Source organism: Patella vulgata, chromosome 8 (assembly GCF_932274485.2).
Source record: "Patella vulgata chromosome 8, xgPatVulg1.2, whole genome shotgun sequence".
NCBI classification, from domain to species: Eukaryota; Metazoa; Mollusca; class Gastropoda; family Patellidae; genus Patella; species Patella vulgata.
In genome coordinates this window covers 2,205,065-2,231,980 of record NC_065886.2, presented here as the reverse complement: position 1 = coordinate 2,231,980, position 26,916 = coordinate 2,205,065, and the positions used below count along the sequence as shown (strand labels likewise).

The window sequence follows — 26,916 nt, the reverse complement described above, 5'->3', positions numbered from 1 at the left end:
GGTATTTTATATTTAATCAAATATGTCTATTTCTATCAACTTTCTATGTTGTTCTTATAAATTCAACAAATGAATTGAAATTAAATTCTATCAAAAACTGAATCAGTAAATTGGCAGTATGCCTTTTCGCCCTGGCAGTGGGCCTAAATAAAATATGGTAGACTAGAATTAAACCCATAATTACAAGGTTTCAAGGGATCCACGGTGATTCAGTGACAGGGTTTATCGGGAAGGTTAATCGGGGTTTTCCTGGGTGGTATCCCCTTGTTAGATGTGCAGGATGGAGGAACTATGTCTAGTCGTTCGGATGGGACGTGAAGGCGACGTCCCGTTTACACATAAACCTTGACAGTTGTAATTCGAAATAAGAGTAGGTCGTACGTGCCTAGGAGTAGGATCGCCTGTCTAACCTCGTGGGTTTTCGCCGAATTTATGAAATAATAATTATACCATGCGTTAGACCCGAAATCTAACGTCCGCTCTACACAAACTGCGGGGTCGATTCGGGACTAACATATGGTTCGTCTTTATAGCAGTAATTTACGTTGAAGGAAAACGTAGAACTCGGAGAAAAGCCACGAGGTTTGGTAGTCATGTGAATATATCTGTGACATACATTTTGATCAGCAACACACACTTTAGACCAATCGACCACCAAGTCCCACGGGAATTCATAAGGCAGGTGGCCTCGGTTATTTTGATTGACGTGACCTCACACGTGTCGCACAACATACACACGTGGCCACACCCACTTCACAAATTCTATTTACCATATGAATGGAATGCCAAAGATGAATTAATTTATTATAAAACCAATCGGGTTGACATTTGACATGATAGACCATGGAGACACGGGTGACGTGCAAATAATCTCAGGCATTGGCTCCTTTAAACAAATCAAACAAATTATGAATAAATGACAGTTTCGCCTTGTTCATTGTTTAAAACGAAACTTAAAGGGACTATATGTAAGATTAAGATAAAGAGCTGGGCCCTGTTTTACGAAATTTTAACTAAAGATAAAATCCAAATTTTAGCAGATACTTCAATTTTGATTGGATAAGCACTAAAACCAATCTAATATTATCCAATCAAATTACTAAAATTTGGATTTTATCTCAGTTAAAATTTCGTGAAACAGGCCCCAGGTCCTTCTCGCTATATTTCAAAAATAGATCAAGATTCATTCAAATTACTTTATTTTTTAGCGAAATTATCAATGGTTGTAGTTTTGACAAGATGTGTGCATTGATCGTAACCACCGTACTGGTCATTCGAGTCTTACCTTCGCTTTACCATTTTTAAATCAAATCATTAAATGACAGAACCGTTCTAATCTTCTTCAAATCAGAGCCACCCGATGGCATCGAAAGTTGGTTATGTCTTGACATGTTAATAAATGTCTCCTTAATTAATAATTTAAAGAAAGATAAGCAAATAGGCAAAGTTAGTTCTTACATATGCCTCTTTAAATGAAATGAGAGAGAGATAGAGAGAGGGAGAGAGAGAGGGAGAGAGAGAGAGAGAGGGGGGGAGAGAGAGGGAGAGAGAGAGAGAGAGAGGGAGGGAGAGAGAGGGAGAGAGAGAGGGAGAGAGAGAGAGAGAGAGAGGGAGAGAGATAGGGAGAGAGAGAGAGAGGGGGGGAGGGGGGTAACGTCCACTCGACACAGTGGGAGGAAACCGTAGGACCCGGAGAAAGCCAACAAGGTTGAACAGGAAACTCTACTTCCTGACACGTACAACCGAGGAATAGAAACCACGCCAGTTGACTCAAGGAAAGACCTTATAATACAACGCGCACAAGCTAACCATTCGACCATCCAGCCACCGTGAAATGAAATGAAACGAGGTTTAGCGTCCTACGTGTTCTGGACAACCCGGGCTATCTAAGTCTGGTAAACGCCTGGCAACAATTGTTCTGCCCAATTCGTCCATTTGTAAATCATAATAGGGTGCACGTTAAAGACGCGTGAATTTTAAGCGTTACAGAAATGCATTTGACACCAAATGTTATGTTTTAAATACACTACTTCTAAATACCATGGCGTCTAAAATTTCAACTTTTGTAATGAATATGGAATGTGTCCGTCTAATTGATATATGATGACGTACGTGTCGACTGTTTCCTGTATTTCACGTGAAGATAAGATGACGAGGAAGTGATCTGAATACAGTCGGAACTTTATTTCCTCTAGTAATAGATAGGTCTTCCCCTATCATATAAGTTTAAATAAAATAAGTTCCGTAATGGCTGTTATTCTCTCCTTGTCCTATATTTATATATATAGGGAGAGAGAAAAATGAGGTTCAATTTTATTTGAATAATTCGCTTGCACATCAGAGTCTATAGCAGTTGGGCGAAACCTGAGGACCCGGCGGAAACCCAAGAGGTTGGACAGGAGGTCCTACTTGTTATCACGTACAATCGGGGAATCGAAACCACGCCACTTGGCCCAATGACAGAACTTATGATCTAAACAGGGGCGGATTGGGCCGGAAACCGGCCCGGGCTTCCGTGTCGGAGCGGCCCCTTTTGAAAAATGAACCCCAAATATGCGATTTGGTGGCATATCTGGTTATAATCTCTGTCAAATAGTATATCTCATAAATCGATTAATTTAGGCCAAAACCCCGACCTGCAAGTAATTTACAACCATCAACCTGTGAAATCATCATATCGTCATATCATGCAGGATTCCGAATTCCGGCCCACACCCAGCACACCCGGCCCAGAAAGTCTTTTATATCAGCCCATTCCAGACTCCAGTGATGGCGTGGCGGTCCGTTAAAGCCACCGGCCACATACAACATGATCATCATCGCTCCATGACCGGTCCAATACCCCCACCCCCCATATAATGTTCAGCAGAAAAGGGTTTTTAAGACGAATTGGACAAAATTATTTTTTTCAGTTTTTGTCCGACCGGCCCTTCGGGCCCAATCCGCCCCTGGATCTAAAGCCCAGGTGTTAGACCATTGGGCCACTCAAGCCCCCCCCCCCCTAATCTCTCGTTATGATATTAAATATTTATTAGTTTATTTGGAGATCAATTACATTCATTCGAATTGAATATGTTAAGAAATAAAATAATATGATATTTAACGTCTCCTACCCCAACCGGGATGATGAATAGGTTCATGCCCCATACAGTATACTATGAACCTCTCCCACCCCAACCGGGATGATGAATAGGTCCATGCCCCATACAGTATACTATGAACCTCTCCTACCCCAACCGGGATAATGAAGGGGGTCATGCCCCATACAGCATACTATGAGTGAAATTGTTGTGAATAAAGTGTTGTTTACGTCTATTGTTCATGAATTCCAGTGTTTAATGGTTCTGTTACGTGCACACAAACAACTAGACATTGTTTCTCCGTCATGCTCAACTGACAAGGAAAGGGGAATCAGATTGTAAAATTCACGAGGAGTAATCACATGGATTGTACCGGGCGAAAGCCTGGTAATTGAGCCACGACCATAATGTTTGAGCTGACGTCACTTATCTAGAACTATTTGATAATGGAGGCCCCGTGTACATATTGGCGTGCGAGTAAAAGATCCCTTGGCAGTAGGAATTTTGTATAAGAGTAGGCCGTAGTGCCACTGTCCGGGCAAAATTTCCCTCATAGAACACTGTATGTCGTATGCCCGTCTTCACTAGCCCTTGTCGAGTGGACGTTAAACTCCATTTCTCTCTCTCTCTCTCCCTCTCTCTCTCTCTCTCTCTCTCTCTCTCTTCATCAGCCCAGTTCGGAGTAGAACGTTAAACCCCATTTCATTTCATTTCTTTGGTAACGGATGGAAGCAGACCATAGCGATTAGACTCTTAGCTGTTCGAATCCCGGCGTCGGCCAAGTTGAAATGAATTGAAATAGGGTTTTAATATAACATTCTACTTGTTTTCACCTTTAGGGATAATCAAGACGGACGCACATAAAGTACTCCTTAGTTCTTGTCTTTAAATGCCCGAATTATTGTGTTAAAGAGACGTTAAATTTCATTCCTTTCCTATGTTTGGACATCTGGTTGATAGAATATCGTATGTAGTCAGTGGACTTGTGATGGTCATTTGGAGCTAAGTGCGGCAGAGATATTGTGTTTGGGCATGGAATTGTGTTTAAACATACATTATGCAAGAGCTAAATCTGCCTACTGTCAAACATCTAAAGGCTAATTTCTTCGCTCGCAATAGAGTAATTGGAATGAAATTTTCAAATTATTCATTTTACATTATCTATTTATGAACTATTATAGCAAGAATGGCTAGTTCTTTATCTAAATCTTACGTAATGTATCTTTACTAAGCGCAGGCTTTTATTAGTGGTTTTAATTAATATATAAGTTGACTACTAGTGTCATATTAACAGAGTGAACCCCAATTAGAGTCTATATATTAATAACATCACTTAATAACCACATCTACGAGGTAATTAAAAATACCCCGGTGAATATCCGTTATTATTTTATTATATTTCACCATTAGTCGTATTGTGTTAATAATACAGGTGAAATATGAGGATGACATCATCGTGAATTAATCACCGTGTACCTATATATATTATTAATTAATAATCTATAATAATCTATCACCTGTGATAATCTATCGGTGATCAGTTTCTGTGATCGACAACCCTAACAAAAATCGTAATTACATGATCCATTTATTTGCGATTTCAATAAGGCGTTCTACGGATGACGTCAGATATTTTTGACACAATGCCTGGTGGGAGATGACATCAGGCAGTTAGAGAGAGAGAGAGAGAGAGAGAGAGAGAGAGATGGTTTAACGTCCACTCGACACAAACTAGGTTATTACGGGACTAACATATGGTTTTAATACACGCGAGGTTGGACAGACAATCCTTATACTCCTTGTCACATACATCTGGGGAATCGAAACCACGCCAGTTGACTCAATGACAGACCTTACCGCAGTCTAACCTGTAATCCTATTGAATCTCTGCCCGGTGATTATTAATCCTTATAAACCTATAACGGTAAATATCTTTGATCTTTGAGGTATATTCTATGCCCGGAATAACTTGCGGTCTGAAAGTCGAGGGAGGTTTTGGATATATACAAGGGAATTTGGGGTTATTCTTCTGAAAGTTTTTCTTTAAACCTGTAACAGATTATTCTTCCGGGGTAAGGTTTTTTTTCCATAAGAAAACATGATATAAGGTTTTTCTTACGGGAATTCTGGGATATTCTCATCTTGCGTACATGTAAACATAGATAGTGTATAAGCAAGACAAAGTTCTCGACTTAGGTTATCCTGGGGAAGAAAGACTTCACAAAAACACTCGGTTTTTCTTTTTCTCGTGTTATTTTCTTCAGTAATTCTTTCCCCAGCATAACTTCAGTCTCGTGCTTTATCCTACACAGAATCTGACTATGGTTCTGTAGGAAAGTTTGAGTAGGGAGAATGTTTTTGTAAATATGTTTAGTGGGTGCCGAAGTAAGTATTTTGAACTTGGGTGGACACTCACCACGTGGTAGGTTATTCCACTATGACGTCATCAATTTTATCCCACTTGCGCTAGTTTTCTATTTCTATGAAATAAACGCTAGAATTAAGCTGTTTATGTGAACTTATTTGAAGAACATATTTTGGGTATTTTTTTAAATAATTTTCAAGAATACACATACCACATTTTTAAGTGAAAATATTGAAAAAGTTAAAAAAATATTGAAAAAAAAGTAGCATATTTACAATGCTACAACAATAAGAATACTTTAATGACACTCAAAAAAGAAGTTTGGTCTTTTTATATAAAGAACTATCTGTGCATACTAATTTATGATGTCAAGCATAGTTACCGCAAGATGTGATGTCACAATACATAGTTACCACAAGACGGAGTATCTTTTAAATGTGAAAAAATACACCGAGCGGAATCTCTCACACGAATTCAAAATGAATATACCTAGCGTCAATAAAACCTATATATAATTTTTGTTACCTTTATAACAGAAGCATTTTAAGACATGTTATTACCGTAAACATACTAACTGGGCACGCAGAAAAGGGTACGTTCACTTAGCATCAAACAGTATTCAAACCAGCTTTGGTGGCAAAATTTTTATTTTTTATTTCACTAGACTGAATAATTTCATAAGCCTCCTATGTTGCATTGTCTTCAGGACGCCTATTTCATACAAGATATTATTTTATATCCAAGTGGACCGTCATATAAACATCTATCTGGATAATAAGTTTATGAAAATATGCATTTAAACAACATTTAGATATTATCTACCACCTGTAGCACTTTCCCCTCGAACTAATAATATATTGTTTATTGGAATTTTCGATTAAACGGAAACGTTCTTGTTGCTGTAAAATACTTGATCAAAATACCAAGTGTTAATTTATATGATAATTTAAGGCCTACCATGTAAGGCCTACACGTTTTAGCACCATATCTTTCTGCATGAAATGACAATAACTTGTTTATTCAATAAAACAGAAACATATCTTTTTTTTTATTTTGTACCTGTAAAATAATATACGATTTTATCATCTTGCGTAGTTTGAAGTCAGTCCCCTTTTAATCATGAATTTACGTCGTTTTTGATGAAATGCTAAAGTTGCCGCAAGTTAGATGTGCAGAAGCTAGAAACACCAAGATATACTCTATAAAGCACAATTTACAGGCGGTCTTTTAAAGAAATTTTGCATCTGTTCGAACCCTTACTCAACCTTTCCTACAGAACCCTAGTCAGATCTAGGAGTATATTTACCGTTCATATTTGGGTGTGTGTGTTTTTTTAATCAATAGTGAAATGATCAATTTAAGTACATTATTAATTAACAGCAGGTTAGAAAGGGGGGGGGGGGGTGAACATTTTTGCAGGGGAGGGGTGGCGAAAATTTTTGCAGAGCCCCCCCCCCCCAGTTACGGGCCTGATTAGCAGGGATTAAGTTTGATATTATACTAGAAATGAAATTGGTTGAAGAGTAAATCGTTGACTCCTAACCCGGAGGCCAAGACAGTTCATCTAGATTTCCCGGCGTGGTCCCACTTATCAGTGGTGCAGAACAGAGTTCCAGGTAAGGGACAGAGTATAATACTTGGGATGGTACGAAAAACCTAGTCTCATGCAGGTAAAAAAAACCCTTGCCAGGTGGAAATCAATATAATAAGATTAGGTATTAGTTCCACTGTCTGGGTAAAATGTCCCTTATAGCACGTTGTATGCCCGTCTTCATTAGCCCAGTAGAAGCAGAACAATAGGACATTAAACCGCATTTCATATAATTTCCTACATCCCGCTATGTATCCGTCTAAAGGTCGGTTACACTTTAAGGAGCTAAATCGCTAATATTTGGGACCTAGAAATGGGTTGCAACATAATAATGTAATCTGATTGTATATAAACTGATTTACATTCAATTGTTTCCGTTTTTACTCTAATTTCAAATAAGTTATATCCAGTATGAGTCTCAACCGAATGGACTTTTCCAGTCTATTGCGCATGCTCTCAAGATAAGTTTGACATGAGTTGTGTTCTTTCTGGTCACTTGTTACAAATGACGCTGAAACGCACTATGGTAAACGATTCGTGTACCAATGGTAAAATGTTTATTTGTCTTAAATATTGGATATCAGAAGCCTACCTTTTCCCGGTAAGATAACAACATCAATGTTGATTTGAATTGACAAATAATTTGTGTTTTCAACGGGTACGACTTTGGATGATATTGAGTTAAAGACTTAGCTACTTTAACGACCGACGAGGAATCGGCTGCCAGTTTGATGGATGATGATGTCAACCACCTTTAACGATGCACGAATACTACCACCCTCACGAGTCATAGGTCATAGCCAGTACTATCAATATGTCATTATTTCGGCTTTTTACATGGGAAATTTCTAATTTTGATGCATATATTGTCAGCGTGTGGTGACATTAAAATGACAATAAGTAGCGAATCTATGTACTTTCACATACATCTGTATTGTTCTTTTCTCTAGATAACCGCCATTACTCCTTTGGTATTAGATATTAAAGCTACAATTTCATATTTTTAAGTTATATTTTTAAAATGTATTAAAATAAAGCCTTAAACTCGATGCTATGTATAAACAGTGCTACCTTGATAAAGAATAATCCTTTTAATCCTATAATTCACTATTGCCATAGTTGAGAAACTGGCAAAAATAACATTTTCAACTTCAAATTCAAAAGGTTTGAAGATAGGTAACTGTTATTATTTCGGGTGTGAAGATTTTTAAGTGTGAGAAAGATAACCTATGATCGTATAATAGTGAGTTGACAACCTATTGAGCAAAAGACATAGAAATAATTATGTTTTGACTTTCTTAGAAAATATGGAAAATATGAAATTGTAACTTTAAAAACACAATTTTGTTGGCCTTTTCTTAAATGAAAGGGGTATATAGATGTCCCGTCAAATGAACTCGGGTTTATTCTGCACCAACCGGGATCATGAAATGAAATGAAATGGGGTTTAACGTCCTACTGGTCTGCTCCTAAACTGGGCTAATGAAGACGGGCATACGCCATACAGTGTGCTATGAGGGAAATTTTTCCCGGGCAGCGGCGCTACGGACTACTCTTATATCGAATTCCAACTGCCAAGGGATCTTTTACGTGCACGCCAATGTGTACACGGGACCTCGGTTTTTCGTCCCATCCGAATGACTAGACAGCTGTCCTTGTCAGGCCCTCCGTCTTGCATCACTGACAAGGGGAAACAACGTCGGAAAATCTAGATGAACTTTCTCGGCCAATGCAGGGATCGAACACCCGACATCCAGGCTGGCGAGCCAGCGTCTTACCCAAATAGCCACGTGATAATGAAGACGGCCACGTCATTCGATGAGCTTAGTGATACATTTTGCCCGGGCAGCGCCGTTTCAAGCCACTCTATAGTAGTAGTAGTAGTAGTGGTAGTAGTAGTAGTCGTCGTAATAGTTGTTGTTGTAGAAGCAGTATACAGGAACGGGTATAATATTCAAGGTCACTGTGTATAAATATAATCGTTTGTTTACAATATGAAGTTTGTTTTGTCTGAACTCAGCAGCTGGAGCAAGTCGTCGTCTGAATCTGTAGCCAATTGTAGCAAGTTAAAGTCTGAACAAATCGATTACTTGAACTTTTATCACAACACAAATATATTATACGAACATGTATTCCATATAGTTTGTCAAGGAGTCGCCTACTTAACCTCGTGGCGTTTCCCCGGTTTCCTCCCAATGCTCTCCTCTACGCTCAAACGAATTATTGAAATAAAATCTTACGATGGGCGTGCACTATATTAATCTTAAAATGGCAGAGGTATGTGTTGTGTTGACGAGGTGTAAAACGCCATTCCATTCTGTAGAGGTCAACAAAACAAAGACTTGCCGCTGTCCTTGCAAAATTCCCCCTTCTCAATCATTAAATCCTGAGACTTGAGAGATGTAAGCTTCCTTCAAATATATTTTTTTTATGAGGCTGATGTTGGTAGAGGAAAAGAGAATAAAGACTTGGCGCTGTCCTGGCAAAATCCGCCAGTCTCCCATCATTAAATTCTGAGACCAGCCAGTTGTGTTTACTCCTCGAATGTAAGCTTTCCATCTTAATAAAAAAAATATTTGTGAGACTGATGTTTGTAGAGGTATAGAGAATAAAGACTTGGCGCTGCCGTGGCAAAATCCCCCGGTCTCCTATCATTAAATTCTGAGACGAGCGAGTCATGCGTTTACTCTTTCCGTCTTAATATAAGTTTTTTTAAGGCTGATGTTTGTAGAGGTATACTGGTGTAAATATTGACGAATGAAAGTTTTTATTGTCGACAGATGTAACAAACGTACACAGTGTATAAATACTGATACAACTAAATAACTCCTGCACATGGATAAATATATATACAACTAAATAACTCCTGCACATGGATAAATATATATATACAGAGAAAGTTTACTAGACGCTAGGCCGCTCCCGGACCGAACCGCACACAAATGATCCTATGAGGTATGCATCATCCTCGACAAAGTATATAAAGTATTATGCAGGTACCCCGTCAGAGGAGGTATGCGTGTACCCCGACAGAAAAGGTATGTACGTACCCCGACAAAGGAGTTATGAATGTACCCCGACAAAGGAGGTTTGCATGTACCCCGACAAAGGAGTTATGCGTTTACTCCGACAATGGAGGTATGCATGTTTCTCGACAAAGGATGGATGCCTGGCATGCCCGGTTAATGGGATATGCATGTATCCCAACGAAGGAGGTATGCATGTTCCCTAACAAAAATAGGTATGTATGTTCTATGACAAAGGAGATATGTATGTTCCATGAAAAATGCGGTATGCATGTTCCCCTGTAAATGAAATATGCATGTTCTACGACGAAGGAGGTTTGCATGTTTTACGACGTACACATGTTCTATGACAGAGGAGGTTTACATGTTCTCCGACAAAGGAGGTATGTATGTTCCTGAAAAAGCGGGTATGCATGCCCCCCCCCCCATTCCCCAACCCCCGATAAAGGTGGTATTCATGTTTTCAGACAATGGAGGTATGCATGTCCCCCTACAAATGAGGTACGCATGTTCCCCGACAGAGGAGGTATACATGTACCTTGACAACGAAGCTAACAGAAATATAAATATTTGTATTATTTGTGTTTTTACGTACAGGATAATATGGTTGACAATGATATAACCAATTGTTATGTCGTGTATTCAGATTATTTCAGTAATGTACAATATTTACATGATCAAAATATTGTGACATTAGACGTCAATTACATAGACCATAAACCGAATAACGAGGAAATATTATCCTAGTGTTAACCCCACTCACATCAACCAATTTTGTCGGCTCTTGACCACAGGTTAGGAACGATCCATCTGTTTTCCCATTCATCTCTGTAGCCATGGTGACCCCGCCCGCCTCATATCATAATCGTCCCTTCCAATATTGTTTCCTAGCCGGAGTAAATAGATCGCTCATGCATCCTCCCCATACATGTCGCTAGCTAGGGTTACCCCCCCCCCCATCCTTGTCATCCCTCCCCATACCCATCTCCCAATAGGCACACCCTCCCTCCCCACACAGGCGTAGAAGCACCCAATCCCACAACTCTCTTCACTTGGATTCCCACACATCTCTCTAGTCAAGATTGGCCCTCCAATCGACACTCCTCGCTCGCCAGGGTGCACTATCTCTCCCACACATCTCGCTAGTCAGGGTTGGACCTCCAATCGACACTCCTCGCTAACAAGGATCCTTCTAACACACACACACCTCGCCAGCCAGGACGAACACTCTCTCCTTACAACCATCCCTAGCTAGGATGAACTATTTCTCCCACACCCTTCGCTAACCAGGATGAACTATCTCTCCCACACCCTTCGCTAACTAGGGTGAACGATCTCTCCCACACCCTTCGCTAGCTAGGATGAACGATCTCTCCCACACCCTTCGCTAACCAGGGTGAACTATCTCTTCCATACTCCTCACTAGCTCTGTTGAACCATCTCTCCTCACCCCCCTCGCCAACCAGGGGAAACTATCTCTAATCGCTAGACAGGGTAAACCATCTTTCCCCGCCCACTGGTTGTTTTCGTTTGCGATGATACGCCAGATTAGTCATTTAATATGAGGCAGAACAGTAGGACGTTAAACCCCATTTCATTTCATTTCCATTGTGGGAGACTAACATGCGACAAAAGTAGAGTTTCTGATATGAACCGGGCTTTATAACTAAGTGATGTGATTTTACAGTCATAGATAGTATTTATTTTAATCCCGAGAGAGATTAAGATATCGACAACAGCCATTATAAATAATGATGGTGAGAGATCAAGTGACCAGTATACAACCCCATAACCATAGTTACCATAGAGACATATAATTATAACCACGCCCGTCTCAAATTCTGACGTCATATGTTGAACATTCATTTTTATTATGTCTAGTAACACAAACAGGAATTTGAACCCTGGCAATGAATTCTCCCTTCCAGATATAATATCTTAATCCCAACCACCGCAGACGAAATAAAATGGGATTTGACGTTCTATGTTGCTGCTCCTAGTGGGTTGATGAAAACAGGTCCACCGAAGATTTAACACCAATCACAAACACCGCCAATGACCAATATAGAAAAAGAACCAGAAATAAGCAGAGATTCTCGGCCAAGTAAAATGATGCCACAGTCAATGTATTTCTTTGACCCGAATTAATAACCCCCTTTGATATTGTTATTGTGATGAGAGAAAGAGGGGTGTGGGGAGTGGAGGGGGTGGGGAGAAAGAGATAGAGATGGGGTTTAACATCTACTCGACACAAACTAGGTCATTTCGGGACTAACATATGATTCAATTTTATTTCGATAATTTGCTTGCGTGACAGAGAGAGAGCGGAGGGGGGGGGGGGCTGTGAACGTCCACTCGACACAAACTAGGTCATTTCGCGACTAACATAAGGTTCAATTTTATTATTTCAATAATTCGCTTTAGCAGTTGGGGGAAATCGGGAGACCCAGATGAAACCCACCCTCGGTTTGATGGACAGGGTGGATCTGGTACTAGGCTAGATGGACAGGGTGGATCTGGTACTAGGCTAGATGGACAGGGCTGAGATGGTACTAGGCTAGATGGACAGGGCTGAGATGGTACTAGGTTTGATGGACAGGGTGGAGCTGGTACTAGGCTAGATGGACAGGGTGGATCTGGTACTAGGCTAGATGGACAAAGTGGAGCAGGTACTAGGTTTAGATGGACAGGGCTGAGATGGTACTAGGTTTGATAGACAGGGTGGAGCTGGTACTAGGCTAGATGGACAGGGTGGAGCTGGTACTAGGTTAGATGGACAGGGTGGATATGGCACTAGGTTTGACGGACATGGCGGACGACTATATACACCGACAACTGCCATATAAATAAAAACGATAGTAACCTGTAATCCGTGCCTTTATCTTTATAATAGAAGCAAACATTTAACATAATCACTCCCAAACGTAATGCATAGTTCTTCGACATCCGCCAGGTACTCATTGGAGTGCTCGTAAAAGAATCCTTGGCAGTTGTTTTTAGAAACTTCGTTGTACGGTCTATAACTAACACCCCACCCCACCCCTTCCCTCTGCCCACTATAGAGACAATATAATCGTAATCACAATCGTCGTGGAATTGTCCGTCATCGAAGTTATTCAATCGATTCACAATTGTTCCAACAACAAGCTACGTTTGTGTCTTGTGTCTTTTGTTTTAAGACGGTTGCCTCTAGAAAAAGATCAGCACAAGGAAGATTACCACCTTTCTGCTCAAGCAGACACACATAGACCATGCAGTTTGCTATGAGGAAAGATTTCGAATTCCAACTGCCAAGAGTTTTTTTTTTTTGTTTTTTTTTTACGGCACCTCTGTTTTTCATCCATCCAAACGACTCTACGTTTGCTAGGTCCTCGGTCCTAGACCACTGACAAGGGGGAAACACGCAGGAAAATCCCAACGAACTTTCTCGGCCAACAACAAGATCGAACATGGAACGAGTTGCTGGTTGACACACGTGAATGTATATGAAGCACACTATGGACGCAGGTAATCCTTGTTGCCCAAGGCTTGCGTTAATTTTAGCCAGAAGAGCCTGCGATGTTCTTCCCCGTCACACCAAGTTATATATTCATCCGCGTTAATAATTCTGTAAATAGCCCTAGTAACGTTCAATGTGTTCATTTCTTGTAATAAAATAATTATCATACAGTTTGTTTTTCGTGCAGATATCGCTCATACGCCAGTGTTGCTTCAAATTCACAAAAATGGTCTCGGGCGTAGGAATTTGAAATAAACAAGATGGATCTCCTACTGGCATCCATGTTGAGCAATATGACGTCAATTTTATTGCCTATTCCGTCACGTTCTGGGATGAAAAGACGCAGTCCCATCTCCTGTTCTAGTTTTGGAACTATTTCGTCCAGAACAAGATCCAAGTTATCCTCACTGCAGCTGACGTAAACATCAAATTTATAATTATCTCCCTTTTCAGCCAGACGTTGGAAACGACGGTGTTGGAATCGTAACATGTAGGCAGCATATTTAAAATGCCATCGGTATCGGAACACAAATGATCCGCACAAAACGAATAGAACTAAGCTCGATACAGCTGATATTAAACTGATAGCTATGGGCGACGGAAGAAAACAGAATCTCTCCGAAATAGGTGTGCTGGATATCTGTTTTCCTTTCCATTTAAGCGGTGCGTCGCATAAATACCTTTCTGGATAACCGCGAAATTTATATTTTTCCAGGAGGTTATCTTTAAACATGGTGTGTTCTAATAAGCTGATGAACCACAGCAGCTGACATGAACAGACAAACGGGTTCCCCTCTAGTCCTATCAATTCTAATCGTGCTATCAGGCTTTCTGAGATCGATTTTTTATAGATAATCTGTATCAAATTTCCAGTCAGGCCCAATTCTCGTAAATTTGTTAAAGAGGTAAAATAATCGTCAGGCCAACTGGAGATCTCATTTCTGTCGGCGTGTAATTTTTCTAAGTGAGTGAGATTCTGACTAATTACTCGTGGAAGATATCCTAACCCAGTTACATCGAGGTCTATATCTTTGAGATTTTTCAGTGGACTCAAGAACGTGTAGAAATCTGCCTCGTTAAAAGTTGCCAAGGAGTTACCTGATAAGAGTAAGACCTCGAGATTTGGACACAGGGTTAATAGATTCATGTTCACCCGTGACCAGTCTAGAATTTGGTTAGAGAAGTCAAGTTCTGTTAATGATTTGCTATTGAAGGCACGTGACTCGATGGTAAAATACACACTCCGAATTCCAGATAAAGAAAGGGTTTTTAACGTTGGTAGGTCTACAAAGGTATTATTCTTTATTACAAACAGTGGATTCCTGTCTATATTGAGAGATGTCAGTCGTTTCAAGCAATTAATGTCCGATGGTTTTAAAGTAGTCAGGAAATTAAAACTGAAGTCAAGAAATGTTAAATTAAGGAACACGGGTTTATCGTCCACACAAAATCTGGGAAACGATGTAAGTCGGTTATTCATCAAACTGAGGTTTTCGAGGGTGTCCGAATGCCATAAATGAGTTTCGTTGAGGTTACAGAAGACCAGTTCAAGATGGCGGAGTCTCGGGATGATTGAGAATATCTCCTGGTTGTATATATTGACGTTAGTTCCATATAGATTAAGTCGCTGGACCAAACTATTTGCCAACCCTGAAAATATATCAGGTGGAAAAGCTGACAAATTAATCCCTGACAGTTCTAAGTTTGTGGTCGACGTCTCCGAAATTTCATTTAGACATTTCTTTAGTTCCTCTGGCGAAAAATTTTCCTGGGAAATGTTCAGCGTTTTTATAAATTTTAAATGGCCGAAAGCCCGCGGTCGACACAGAGCCATGGAATTATTCTTTATAATTAAAGTCTTTAGTTTCAAACTCGTTAAATTAAAAAATGTGGATTCCGAACAAATGGCATAGTTATGGGAACAAACACACCATCTACGAAGCGCACATGGTTTTCTAGGAGCATCTTTAAATCCTAATGGATGAATATTTCCCATTTTATGGACATCTTTAACATTTTTTGCACCCCCTGTTGCCCCATTTATAATTTTCTCCTTATTATTTGTCGTAATATTGTGATTGTGTGGTTGTCACACTTTTAAAGTTACTATTATAATGGTCGTCTACTTCATCCTGGTTTCTCATAACTTTTCTTTCATATTTGCTAAGCAGATCGATGCGATGGTTTAATCCCAGGCGATTGTTTAATCCAATGCGATGGTTTAATCCCATGCGACGGTTTAATCCTATGCGACGTTGTGATAATCCACTTCTTGTGTTGAAACTCATTCCACCCGTTTTTAGTATCGATAACAACACAGATAACAACACCAGTACACAGATCTTGAGAGTCCAACACAACTTCATCTTCTTAGTTCCAGAGTCCAATAATAATCACGAGTTGTAACTTTTAGTGCAACTCTTCTGTCAGTTGTCAATCGAAACTCTTGGCGCAATCGAAAGTTTTACCGCACACAAAGATAAATCGAAAAGTGATTTTTTTTTTATATTAGTAAATAAAAGTCACACTTCATACAGCCACAGAAAAAAAATTCTGACAAGGTACCTAATAATTCTTGAGCTGCTGTCTGTGCATCTAATATTATACCGGGAGTTTTTACTGTGTTATCATTGCACATAAGTAAACCTTATTCTAGCTAAATCATTCTCAAGTCCATCTTGACTTGAGTTAATTATCTAAGGCAATTAACAAGAACATGATGCACATTATTAATTTAAATAGATGCATCGATGCATTAGGTGACACGGACGATACCAATTCATGCTTCATCTACATCGTACGGAAGATAACGATCAAACCAAATGATTCATCTACAAGGAGTGGCAGTGACTGGAGTTTAACGTCCACTTCCACCAAGGTTGGTATCGTAGACAAGTATTAGGATGTGTACTCGTTGGCCTAGGTACGTTTGAGAACCCTCGACAAACTTCGAAATACAAGTAGGCCGGAGCCCCACTGTCCATCTTCATTGCCCGATAGGACGATATACTCCATTTGTTTCAAACGCAGCCAATGGTGTGAGAGAGAGAGAGAGAGAGAGAGAGAGAGAGAGAGAGATTAACGTTAACAAACTACGTTATTTCAGAACTAACATATAGTTCAAATTTATTTCATGAATTCGCTTGCGCGTAGGGTTTTTTAGGTTTTAGCAATGGGAGGAAACCGGAGGACCCGGAGAAAACCAACCAGGTTGAATAGGCGATCCTACTCTTTGTCACGTACAACCGGGGAATCGAAACCACGCCAGTTGACTCAATGACAGACCGTATGATACAGTGGGCAGGTGCTAATCATTCGGCCATCCTCTCATAGATAGATCTAATTGTTCGTAAATCAAACAATTTAAATGTTTTGATTTCGGGGTGCTACTAATTCAACTGAATGGTTCGGTAGAGAAATGATTTTATAACATATAATAATTACTGCTCCCGTTCCAGGCGACATGTTGTCAGCGTTCGGGAGTCAGGTGAACAATCTAAAGATCTCGTAGCAAAAGAAAAAAGGCAAAATTTCCATCATCGCACATTATTTTAAGCATGGATTATACCCGTCATCAATTGCCCGCCTGGTTTGTAGAGGATTGTAAGACGTTAAACCCCATTTCATCTGATTTCGTAACAAGCGCGTGCTATTAGACCAAACTTTATACAACTGATGTACCAGAAATAGGGGGTGTTGGGTGGCCGAATAGTTAGAATGTGCGCGCTGTATCATAAGGTCTGTCATTGAGTCAACTGGCATCGTTTCGAATCCTGGGTTGTACGTGACAAGGAGTAGGGTCTCTTGTCCAACCTCGTGGGTTTTCTCCGGGTCCTCCGGTTTCCTCCCACTGCTAAAGACCCCTACGCGCAAGCGAATTATTGAAATAAAATTGAACCATGTGTTAGTCCCGAAATGACCTAGTTTGTGTCGAGTGGACGTTAGACCCCATCTCTCTCTCTCTCTCTCTCTCTCTCACTCTCTCTCTCTCTCTCTCTCTCTCGATGTCCATTAGTTTCACGCCGTGTATGTAAGTTTAATAAAAGAGTTGTTTAGGTCTACTAAATGTAATAATAATAATGTTTATTCAGATCTCACAATGAGAAATATAAATACAATTTACAAAAATAGTTTATACAGTTAATGACAGGTTGTGAGCAAAATACTACATTCATACATATATATTTATTTATTTATATATGTACATTACATGTTATATTAAACTACGCACATCTATACATTACATGTTATATTAAACTACGCACATCTATACATTGTGATAATAAAGCTTTAAATATATTATCCAGTCACTCTTGAAGGATGAACACTTAAAAACTGGAATTCATCACTTATTTCGTTATCTGAGCAAAGGACCCATAGTCGATTTTGTCTGGGGATTTTTTAAAAACAAATCAAACTCGATCGGTACTCCATGGCATCAAGATTTAAATGTATGAAAATAACGTATATATTTCCATGTATTCTTCAAGCTTGAGAGAAGATGTAAATATATAGTTTTATTCTATTATACTATGTTAATTTTATTGTCAGTGGTGCAGGACGGGGGAGGGGGGCGTCTAATCCTTCGGATGAGACAAAAAACGAGGCCCCGGGTATGTAAATGAACCCTTGACAGTATGAATTCGATATAAGCGTCCTGTCACAGCACACTACATGACAAACAACCGTCTTCATTAGCCCAGTCGTTGCAGAAAAGTCGGACGTTAAACCCCAAGTCATTTCATTTCATCATTATCTACTAATATGGTAGCTTTTTTCATAGATTGAACGGAGGGAAAATTATCTAGTCCTTCGGGCGGGACGACAATTCGAGGTCTCGTGTATTACAATTCGCAGATAAAAATCTCACGACAGCTGAGGGGCAAGATTCCCCACATAGAACACTGCATGGCGTATGTCCGTCTTCATTAGCTATGTGCTTGAAGAAATATAAAACATTGAATTCCATTTCATCTCATTTCAGAAATCTTCATTTTTTTATAAACAGGTATACCACCATGTTGACGTGTTTGTAGTCATGTAGTTGTTGTCCTGTATATATACAGGAAGTAAAGGGGGGGGGTTGGGCGGTCGAATTGGGGAACGCGTGTGCGTTGTATCATAAGTTCTGTCATTGAGTGAACTGGCGTGGTTTCGATTCCCTGGTTGTACGTGACAAGGAGTAGGGTCGACTGTCCAACCTCGTGGGTTTTCTCCGGGTCCTCCGGTTTCCTATCACTGATAAAGACCCCTACGAGCAAGTAAATTATTGAAATAAAATTGAACATTATATTAGTCCCGAAATGGCTTAGTTTGTCTTGAGTGAACTTTAACACACTCTCTCTCTCTCTCTCTCTCTCTCTCTCTCTCTCTCCAGTAAGCAAGAGAAGAGGTAATATTACCGATGAAATAAACGACTAGCTATATAATTTATTTGACTTCAATATTAAAGATATCAATAATGGAATAGGTTATATACAATGAATTTGTCATTAGTGAACTCGTGGTAAAATTTGATTCCCTGCCAATTATTGTCAGCGAATAAGGAAGTTTTTATCAGAACTGTTAATCCACAAGTATCTTATAATAAAAGACAGGCCTTACTCATGAACGGGGCGGTAATTTGATATAACGACTCATTGTCGTACGAGGAAGTAAATACCATCTAGTACAATTCCTTGGGAGATATTAGACAAATAATATGTAGGTACTTAACGTAACTATATATATATATATATATATATCGATATGTATTTAATATATCATAAACTATACTTATATATACGTATATCAATAATATATCACCAATTATCATACAAATCATTTACAAAATATACAAACACCTGGGATAAAAGTCAAGGTTAAATACACATAACCAACATTAAAAGGGGAGAAGTTAGAAATAAAATAAAATGGGGTTTAATGTCCTACTGTTCTGCTCTGACTGGACTAATAAAGTCGGGCGTACACCATACAGTGTACTATGAGGGAAATTTTGCCCGGACAGCGGCGCTACGTCCTACGTTTATATTGGATTCCAGCTGTTAAGGGTTCTTTTACGTGCACGCCAATGTGTATACGGTACCTCCATTTTTTGCCCCATCCGAACGACTAAACACTGTTTCTTATCAGGTTGTCCGTCCTGCACCACGAGGAACTAGTCGTTCGGTGATAGGACAACCCGAGGTCCAGTTGGAATTCGAAATAAGAGTAAGGTGTAACAATAATGGAAGTGAACTCAAACACCGTCGTGTCGTCACACCTTATGATCAGAACCAGCCATTCATGACCGTAACCGGACAAACCTCGCTGGAAACCTCGACATTCTTCTAGACGGAGTCGCATTGTTATTAGAAAGTTCAAGTCCTTGAGTCAGCCGCCTCCCACCACAAAAACCCCAACACAAAATACATCAAACATTTAAATATTATCACAAAAAGTGAAGAAATAGAAACCCGTGAAAAAATTATGACACCCTGTTTACTTCTGTAGTGAAAAAAATTAACAACAAACTTTCCATGCATGTTTAATACTGTTGTCGTCTTCAATGGGAGACAATCTATACCACCGTCGGAAATTTCCAACGTTGTGCAGTGCGGACATTGTCTAAGGGAGTGCACCACCCCACCCCTCACTAGCTAGACTAAGGATTCGTGTGTTTATTTTAAATATGATATTACTAGAAGAATGCCCGGCTTCGCTCGGGGGTCATAACCCCGAAACCGGAAGTGGTAGACTAACGCCACCTGGCCTACTCTAATATCGTATTCAGGGGGGTTGAATGGCCGAATGGTTGGCACGTGCGCGATGTATCATAAGGTCTGCTTTTGAGTCAACTGGCGTGGTTTCGATTCCCCGGTTGTACGTGACAAGGAGTAGGGTCACCTGAAATACAATTGAACCATGTGTTAGTCCCGAAATGGCCTAGTTGGTGTTGAGTGGACGTTAAACCCCATCTCCTCCCTCCACCCCCTCTCTCTCTCTCTCTCTGTCAAGGGTTATTTTAGGTGCACGCCAATGTGTACACATGACCTCGGTTTTTCGTCCCATCTTAACTACTAGACACAGTTTGTTGCGAGGCTCTCGAATCCCGGACCCCCGGTTATCGAGACATTCCTATACCCACTGAACCACTGCGGCTCCCCATCTATAATGAATGAAATTTATATTCCTTTTATAATGAATGAAATTTATATTCCTTTTATAATGAATGAAATTTATATTCCTTTTCAGAGTGACAATATCCCGTTAAATTTGTTTATACAGTGTGTTGTTTTGTTGATTCGCTTGTCAACAATGTCAACTATGTAATTACAATTCATTACAGTAAACATGTTTACATACTATGATGTAAATAAAACTTGTTGTTTTATTTGTATATATTCTTGTCTACATAATTTGTTATTTTTGTCTTTTTTTGTACCAAAAATAAATACTCATGATTAAAATATGTATTGTTGTAGGTTTGGCTGCCAACATTTCATACAATCGTATAATAATAATGTATGAATCAGCCAAATTTCATTTGAGTTTCTTTGATTTGTTTTACAGCCGACTAAGGGGGGTGGCGGGTGGTTATTGCCGGGGTAGCGCCGATATATTTACACAATATCGGTATAATTTGTTGACCGATGGGAGTCAAAGTGGTTGTTTACCCCTTACTAGTGGTACAGAGGGAAGGTTCATATGGGGCTATATTCACTAGTGGTACAGAGAGGAGGTTCAGATGGGGCTATATTCACGCTGGCTTGCAGGTAAATAAACCCTAGGCAGCCCCCCCCCCTCATTCATTAGCCCGGTTGGTGCAAGCATCTAGGACGTTAAACCCCGTTTGATCTTTTTCTGTTTTTTTTTTATTAAATCGGTTATTATTAGATTAATCTTTGAAATAGAAAAATGAGGTTTAAAGTCAACTCGACACAAACTAGGTCATTTCGGGACTAACACATGGTTCAATTTTATTTAAATAATTCACTTGTGCGTAGGGATCTTTCGCAGTGGGAGGAAACCGGAGAACCCGGAGAAAACCCACGAGGTTGGACAGGCGACCCTACTCCTTGCCACGTAAACCGGGTAATCGAAACCACGCCAGTTGACTCAATGACAGACCTTATGATACAGCGCGCACGCGCTAAGCATTCGCCCCCCCCCCCCCTCCATCATTTAGCATTTCCCATGTTGATCACCACAACTGTAATGTAAACATACAAAAAAAATATGTTAAAAATACCGTTTTATTTTAATTACCCCGTTCGGCTATAATTAATCATGTCATGTGACATATAGTGTTTTTATATATTTACCTTGCAGCAACCTCATTTATTGAGTTTAAACTACGAGACGTAAAACTACGTGACGTGTACTGACTAATGTTTGAATTATGTGCATAAAAATACATTATTTTTAAAAACAAACAGAACGATGGCGACGGTTGTAAACTGTAGGTCTATCAATTAGTTTAGATTTAACTCGTCTGTTATTCACGTGTCTCGACGGGCGTACACGAATATTTATTTAGGAGGGGTGGGTGGGGGGGGGTGCGGCACCCGGGCATTGTTTTTACTACCGTACACTGCTTAAAAAATGCTTTGTAAAAATAAGGAAGTAGTGGGGCAATACCGATGATGTTAAGTAAAATCACACCTACTATATTGGAAATGAAATGGGGTTTAACGTCCTACTGTTCTGTTCCGACTGGGATAAAGAAGACAGTGTGAAATGAAGGAAATTTTGCCCGGACAGCGGCACTATGGCCCTACTTTTATATTGAAATCCAACTGGGATCTTTCACGTGCACGCCAATGTGTACACGGGACCTCGGTTTTCGTCCCATCCGAACGACTAGACAGATGTCATTGTCAGACCCTCCGTTCTGCACCAGACAAGGGGAAACCACACCGGAAAACCCCGATAAACTAACTCGGTCAACACCGGGAGCGAACCGGCGTCTAACCACTTGGCCAGCGCCCCCCCCCCTCATCCACCCCACTGTGGGAAGTAGGATATCCAGGTAAACATCAGAACACAAGTAAACATCACACACTTGTAACACACAAGTAAACATCACACACTTGTAACACACAAGCGTTCACATCTCATAACTCAACTAAGTCTTGCCAAAATACAAGAAGATTCTAGCTCCCAGATGTGAGACAAACTCTCCGGATCCATTGTGCCCCAGTTTCCATAAAAAATAGAAATAAAAATACCCTGTGGAATGTTCAAAAAAGTGTAAAGGGCAAGGATTTGCCGAATTTTGGTCGCCTGAATATTATGGGAGACACTGTGCACCCCACCACCAAATCTTTTGGAGTAATACAATAATACATATATATATATATATGTACCCTCTTCACCCCATTGCAATGCTTTGTTTATAAGATATGTGTATATCCTCTTCACCCCATTGCAATGCTCTGTTTATAATATGTGTATACCCTGTTCACACCATTGCAATGCTTTGTTTATTATTTCTATATAGAATGTTATAAAGATATTTTTATAATAATAAAACGGTACATGAATCATTGAACTGTTTTTTATTAAAATTACAAGGGATAAAAATAAACTAGTTGTATATAAGAGAACGTATTGAGTGTAACTAGAGCGTGTATTTATATCAAGGCTGTAAAGAAACAGGTGCCCGTTTAATATCATACTAAACTTACGCTCCGCTTATTGAATACAGACAATAAAGTTAATTGGCCGACATTTTAATTCCTAAATTGACGATTTTAGTTGAAAACACTACGGCCAGTTTCTCATGTACGCGTTTTCGCCGGCCCAAAAAGTCGGTCTAATGCACGTGTAATAGGACCGTTTTCATGTAACCGGCGAAAACACGTACATGGGAAACCAATCTGATTAAAACACAGATCCAATTTCGTTTCGTTTTTATAGTTCAAAATTTCGATTTTACTTGTCTTTACTACACTCAGTGTAGTGTAGGCCATCGAAAGTATAAAAAACGAAACGAAATATAGATCTATATTTTAATTAGATTGATGGAAAACGGGCTTCAGAAATATCTATTCCGCTTCCCTTTAATAAAATAAAATAGGTTTATTTAGTATAGCGATAGAACCGCCGTATAAAATAGTATAACGGTACTGTACTAATGGTGGACATGGCGGCCATTCAGGGTAGAGGTCTGTTCTAGAAGTACATAGTCCTCTGTGTGCAGATTGTTTTCATGTGTTTTACCCAACCACGGATATTTGCTAAAAACGTTGGTCTATCGAATGTGTTTGGTTTTAGTTTAGATTTTCTCCTTCAAGCGTGTGATTTCTTGAAACGATTTTACAATATAATAACACTTAGGCCTACATTATGTAAGATTTATATAAAGACCTCACCACTATTGTTATAATAGTCCAAAAATAAATAATGAAGGTACGTGAATATATCGAAAATTTCATTCAAATTACTTTGAAGATATACGTAGGGTAGATCGTTACTATCGAAGCAATCGTACTTGTTAATCGAGACTGACCTAGTCACGATTATCCATTTTATCGTTGACGGGTATTTAAATCCATTTACATCTGTGCCATCAGATGGACTAGAGAGTTGATCATAAGCTTGTCATTTAAATAAATGTCTAATTAATAAATTAGAAAAAAAATTCAGGCCAAAAAGAAAGACCTGGAATAGGCAGATTTAGCTCTAACATAATGCATTTTTATTTAAACTTAACTCCTACAAAAGAACTATACAACGTCAGGGTTGTTTCATGAATTTATCAATCATAAAATGTATGGCCATAGAATATTTCATTAGTGATTCGTCTTTTTAATCAACGAGGATAGCTTGCCTTTAACTTGTCGGCAACACTCGGGCGAAGGTCATACACTGATTAGTGTAGAACGGGGGGAATTTTGTCAGGACAGCGGTGCGACGGTCTACTCTTATTCCGAGATCAAACTGTCAAAACGGTTCTTTAACGGGGTTTTGTGCCATTCGACTGACTAGATCCTGTTTATTGCCAGGCCCTTCGTCCGGCACTACTCGCAAGGTGTGTGTGGGGGGGGGGGGGGGCACGGTAGGCCTTCACAAAAGTATTAATACTAATACTTCGTATTATTTTCGTTTCTTTTTGGGTTTGGGCACAATCATTGCCACCCCAATAATAAAAAAAATTAAAAAAACCCAAACGAAAACTAATATTACGAATAAACTGGGAGCTATGTTAACAAACTTTCTGTAGCAATAGGTGTCCATTGCGTCCATTTCTGAACAAAAAACCCCCAACAATTGGCAACAACTCCGTATCAATGGCATTTAGTATTAGAACGGGATATAGGCTAGACAAGGACACACTTCTATGGCATCCAATTAGCCTACTGTTTATTGCCTGACGATATAAAGATGATAGAATCCTAATAGAAACGTCACACTATAATAAATAATAATTGTATTTAATAGTACAAGTGTTTACGTGAAAGGCTTCTTAAACTTACGCTGTCTTGACTATAGTTAGCTCCGCTTGAGAACAGACATTAAGCTAGTTGACACACGATTTTAGTCGAAAACATTAAGTTTGCTTCGAGGCTTTGTAGAAGTATTTATTCAGCTTCTATTTAGTAAAATTGAAAGGGTTTATTTAGTCTTTGTGTGTATGCAAGATGTGAAACAGAGTACAACAGCAATACAAAATAGTTTACTAATTTGTAGATATGGCGGCCATTCGGGGTAGAGATCTATTCGCGGTGTGCCGAATGTGTAAAGGAAGACTGAAATGAAGTGAATGAAATGGGGTTTAACGTCCAACTGTTTTGCTCCGCCTGGGCTAATGAAGATGGGCATACGTCATACAGTGGGCTATGAGGGAAATTTAGCCAGCGGCATTACGGCCTACTCTTATATCGAATTACAACTGTCAGGGGATCTTTTACGTACACGCCAATGTGTACACGGGACCTCGGGTTTTCGTCCCATCTGAACGGCTAGACAACTGTTCTGGTCAGCCCCCCCCCCCCCGCCCTGCATCACTGACAAGGGGGAACCACGCCGGAAAATCTGAATGAACTTTTTCGGCCAATGCAGGGATCGAACACCCGACCTCCAGGCTAGCGAGCCAGCATCTTAACCACTTAGCCAGAAAATATGAAAGGTCACATCAAACTGATTTCCTGTTCTTTGGCAACATCGGTCGGTTAAAATATTTCTTCTTATTTCTTCGAGAATAATACCTATTTAAAAACAAAACGGAGTTGGTTGTACTTTTAGGTCCATATATTTAAGTTTCCAAAACTTTAAAGGAAACACTTTTCCTGTGATTGAAGCGCCTATTTATGTATGAAGAAGAGAAAATTAAATTAGTTTGGCCTACAAGAGATGTATGTTATGACAAATGTCAGGTTAAGCCAAGTTGCCCGACAATGTTGACAGATGATGTAGTCCTATTCATATCCGTTATTTTTATGGTGAATAGTGTAGTTATATCAAGTCTATTAAGTCAAGTATAACTAGGTACTAATACAGGATGTTGATAATTATATTCTCAAACTGTGTACAATAATATACTGTCAATCCTATATTATACAGTGTATTATGGGAGAGAGAGAGAGAGAGAGAGAGAGAGAGAGAGAGAGAGAGAGATGGGGTTTAACGTCCACTCGACACAAACTAGGTCATTTTAAGACTAACATATGGTTCAATTTTATTTCAATAATTCGCTTGTGCGTTTGGGTCTTTAGTGGTCGACTCGACACAAACTACTAGGTCATTTTGGAGAAAATCCACGAAGTTTGACAGGCGACCCTACATCCCTGGTCACCTACAACCTGAGAATCGAAACCACGACAGTTGACTCAATCACAGACCTTATGATACAGCGCGCACATGCAAACTATTCGGAAATGACACCCAGTGTTTTATGGATGGGGCATACATCACTACTGTTATTCTGGCTATGGAAATGAAATGAAATGAAATGGGGTTTAACGTCCTACTGTTTTGCTCCAAACTGGGCTAATGAAAACGGGCATACGCCATACAGTGTGCTATGAGGGAAATTTTGCCCGGACAGCGGCACTTAGGCCTACTCTTATATCGAATTCCAACTGTCAAGGGATCTTTTACGTGCACGCCAATGTGTACACGGGACCTCGGTTTTTCGTCTCATCCAAATGACTAGACAGCTGTCCTTGTCAGGCCCTCTGTCCTGCATCACTGACAAGGGGAAACCACACCGGAAAATCTGAATGAACTTTCTCGGCCAATGCAGGGATCGAACACCCGAACTCCAGGCTAGCGAGCCAGCGCCTTACCCACTTAGCCACCGTGATCCCCCTTCTGGCTATGGACCTAGTAAACTTTGTTCATATTTCTAGTTTTATAAATAATTGATCCCA

General features: G+C 39.7%; 1 protein-coding gene across 1 annotated transcript; it reads right to left on the bottom strand.

Annotated features, from left to right (window-relative positions):
• Positions 1–12,931: 12,931 nt before the first annotated feature.
• On the bottom strand, positions 12,932–17,026 carry LOC126830216 (toll-like receptor 7). Its single transcript, XM_050560556.2, has 2 exons — positions 17,006–17,026; positions 12,932–15,329 (listed from the first exon to the last, which is right to left on the bottom strand). Exons 1-2 carry the CDS (start codon positions 17,024–17,026, stop codon positions 13,725–13,727), a joined length of 1,626 nt encoding a protein of 541 aa, XP_050416513.2. The 3' UTR covers positions 12,932–13,724.
• Between the last annotated feature and the right edge of the window lie 9,890 nt (positions 17,027–26,916).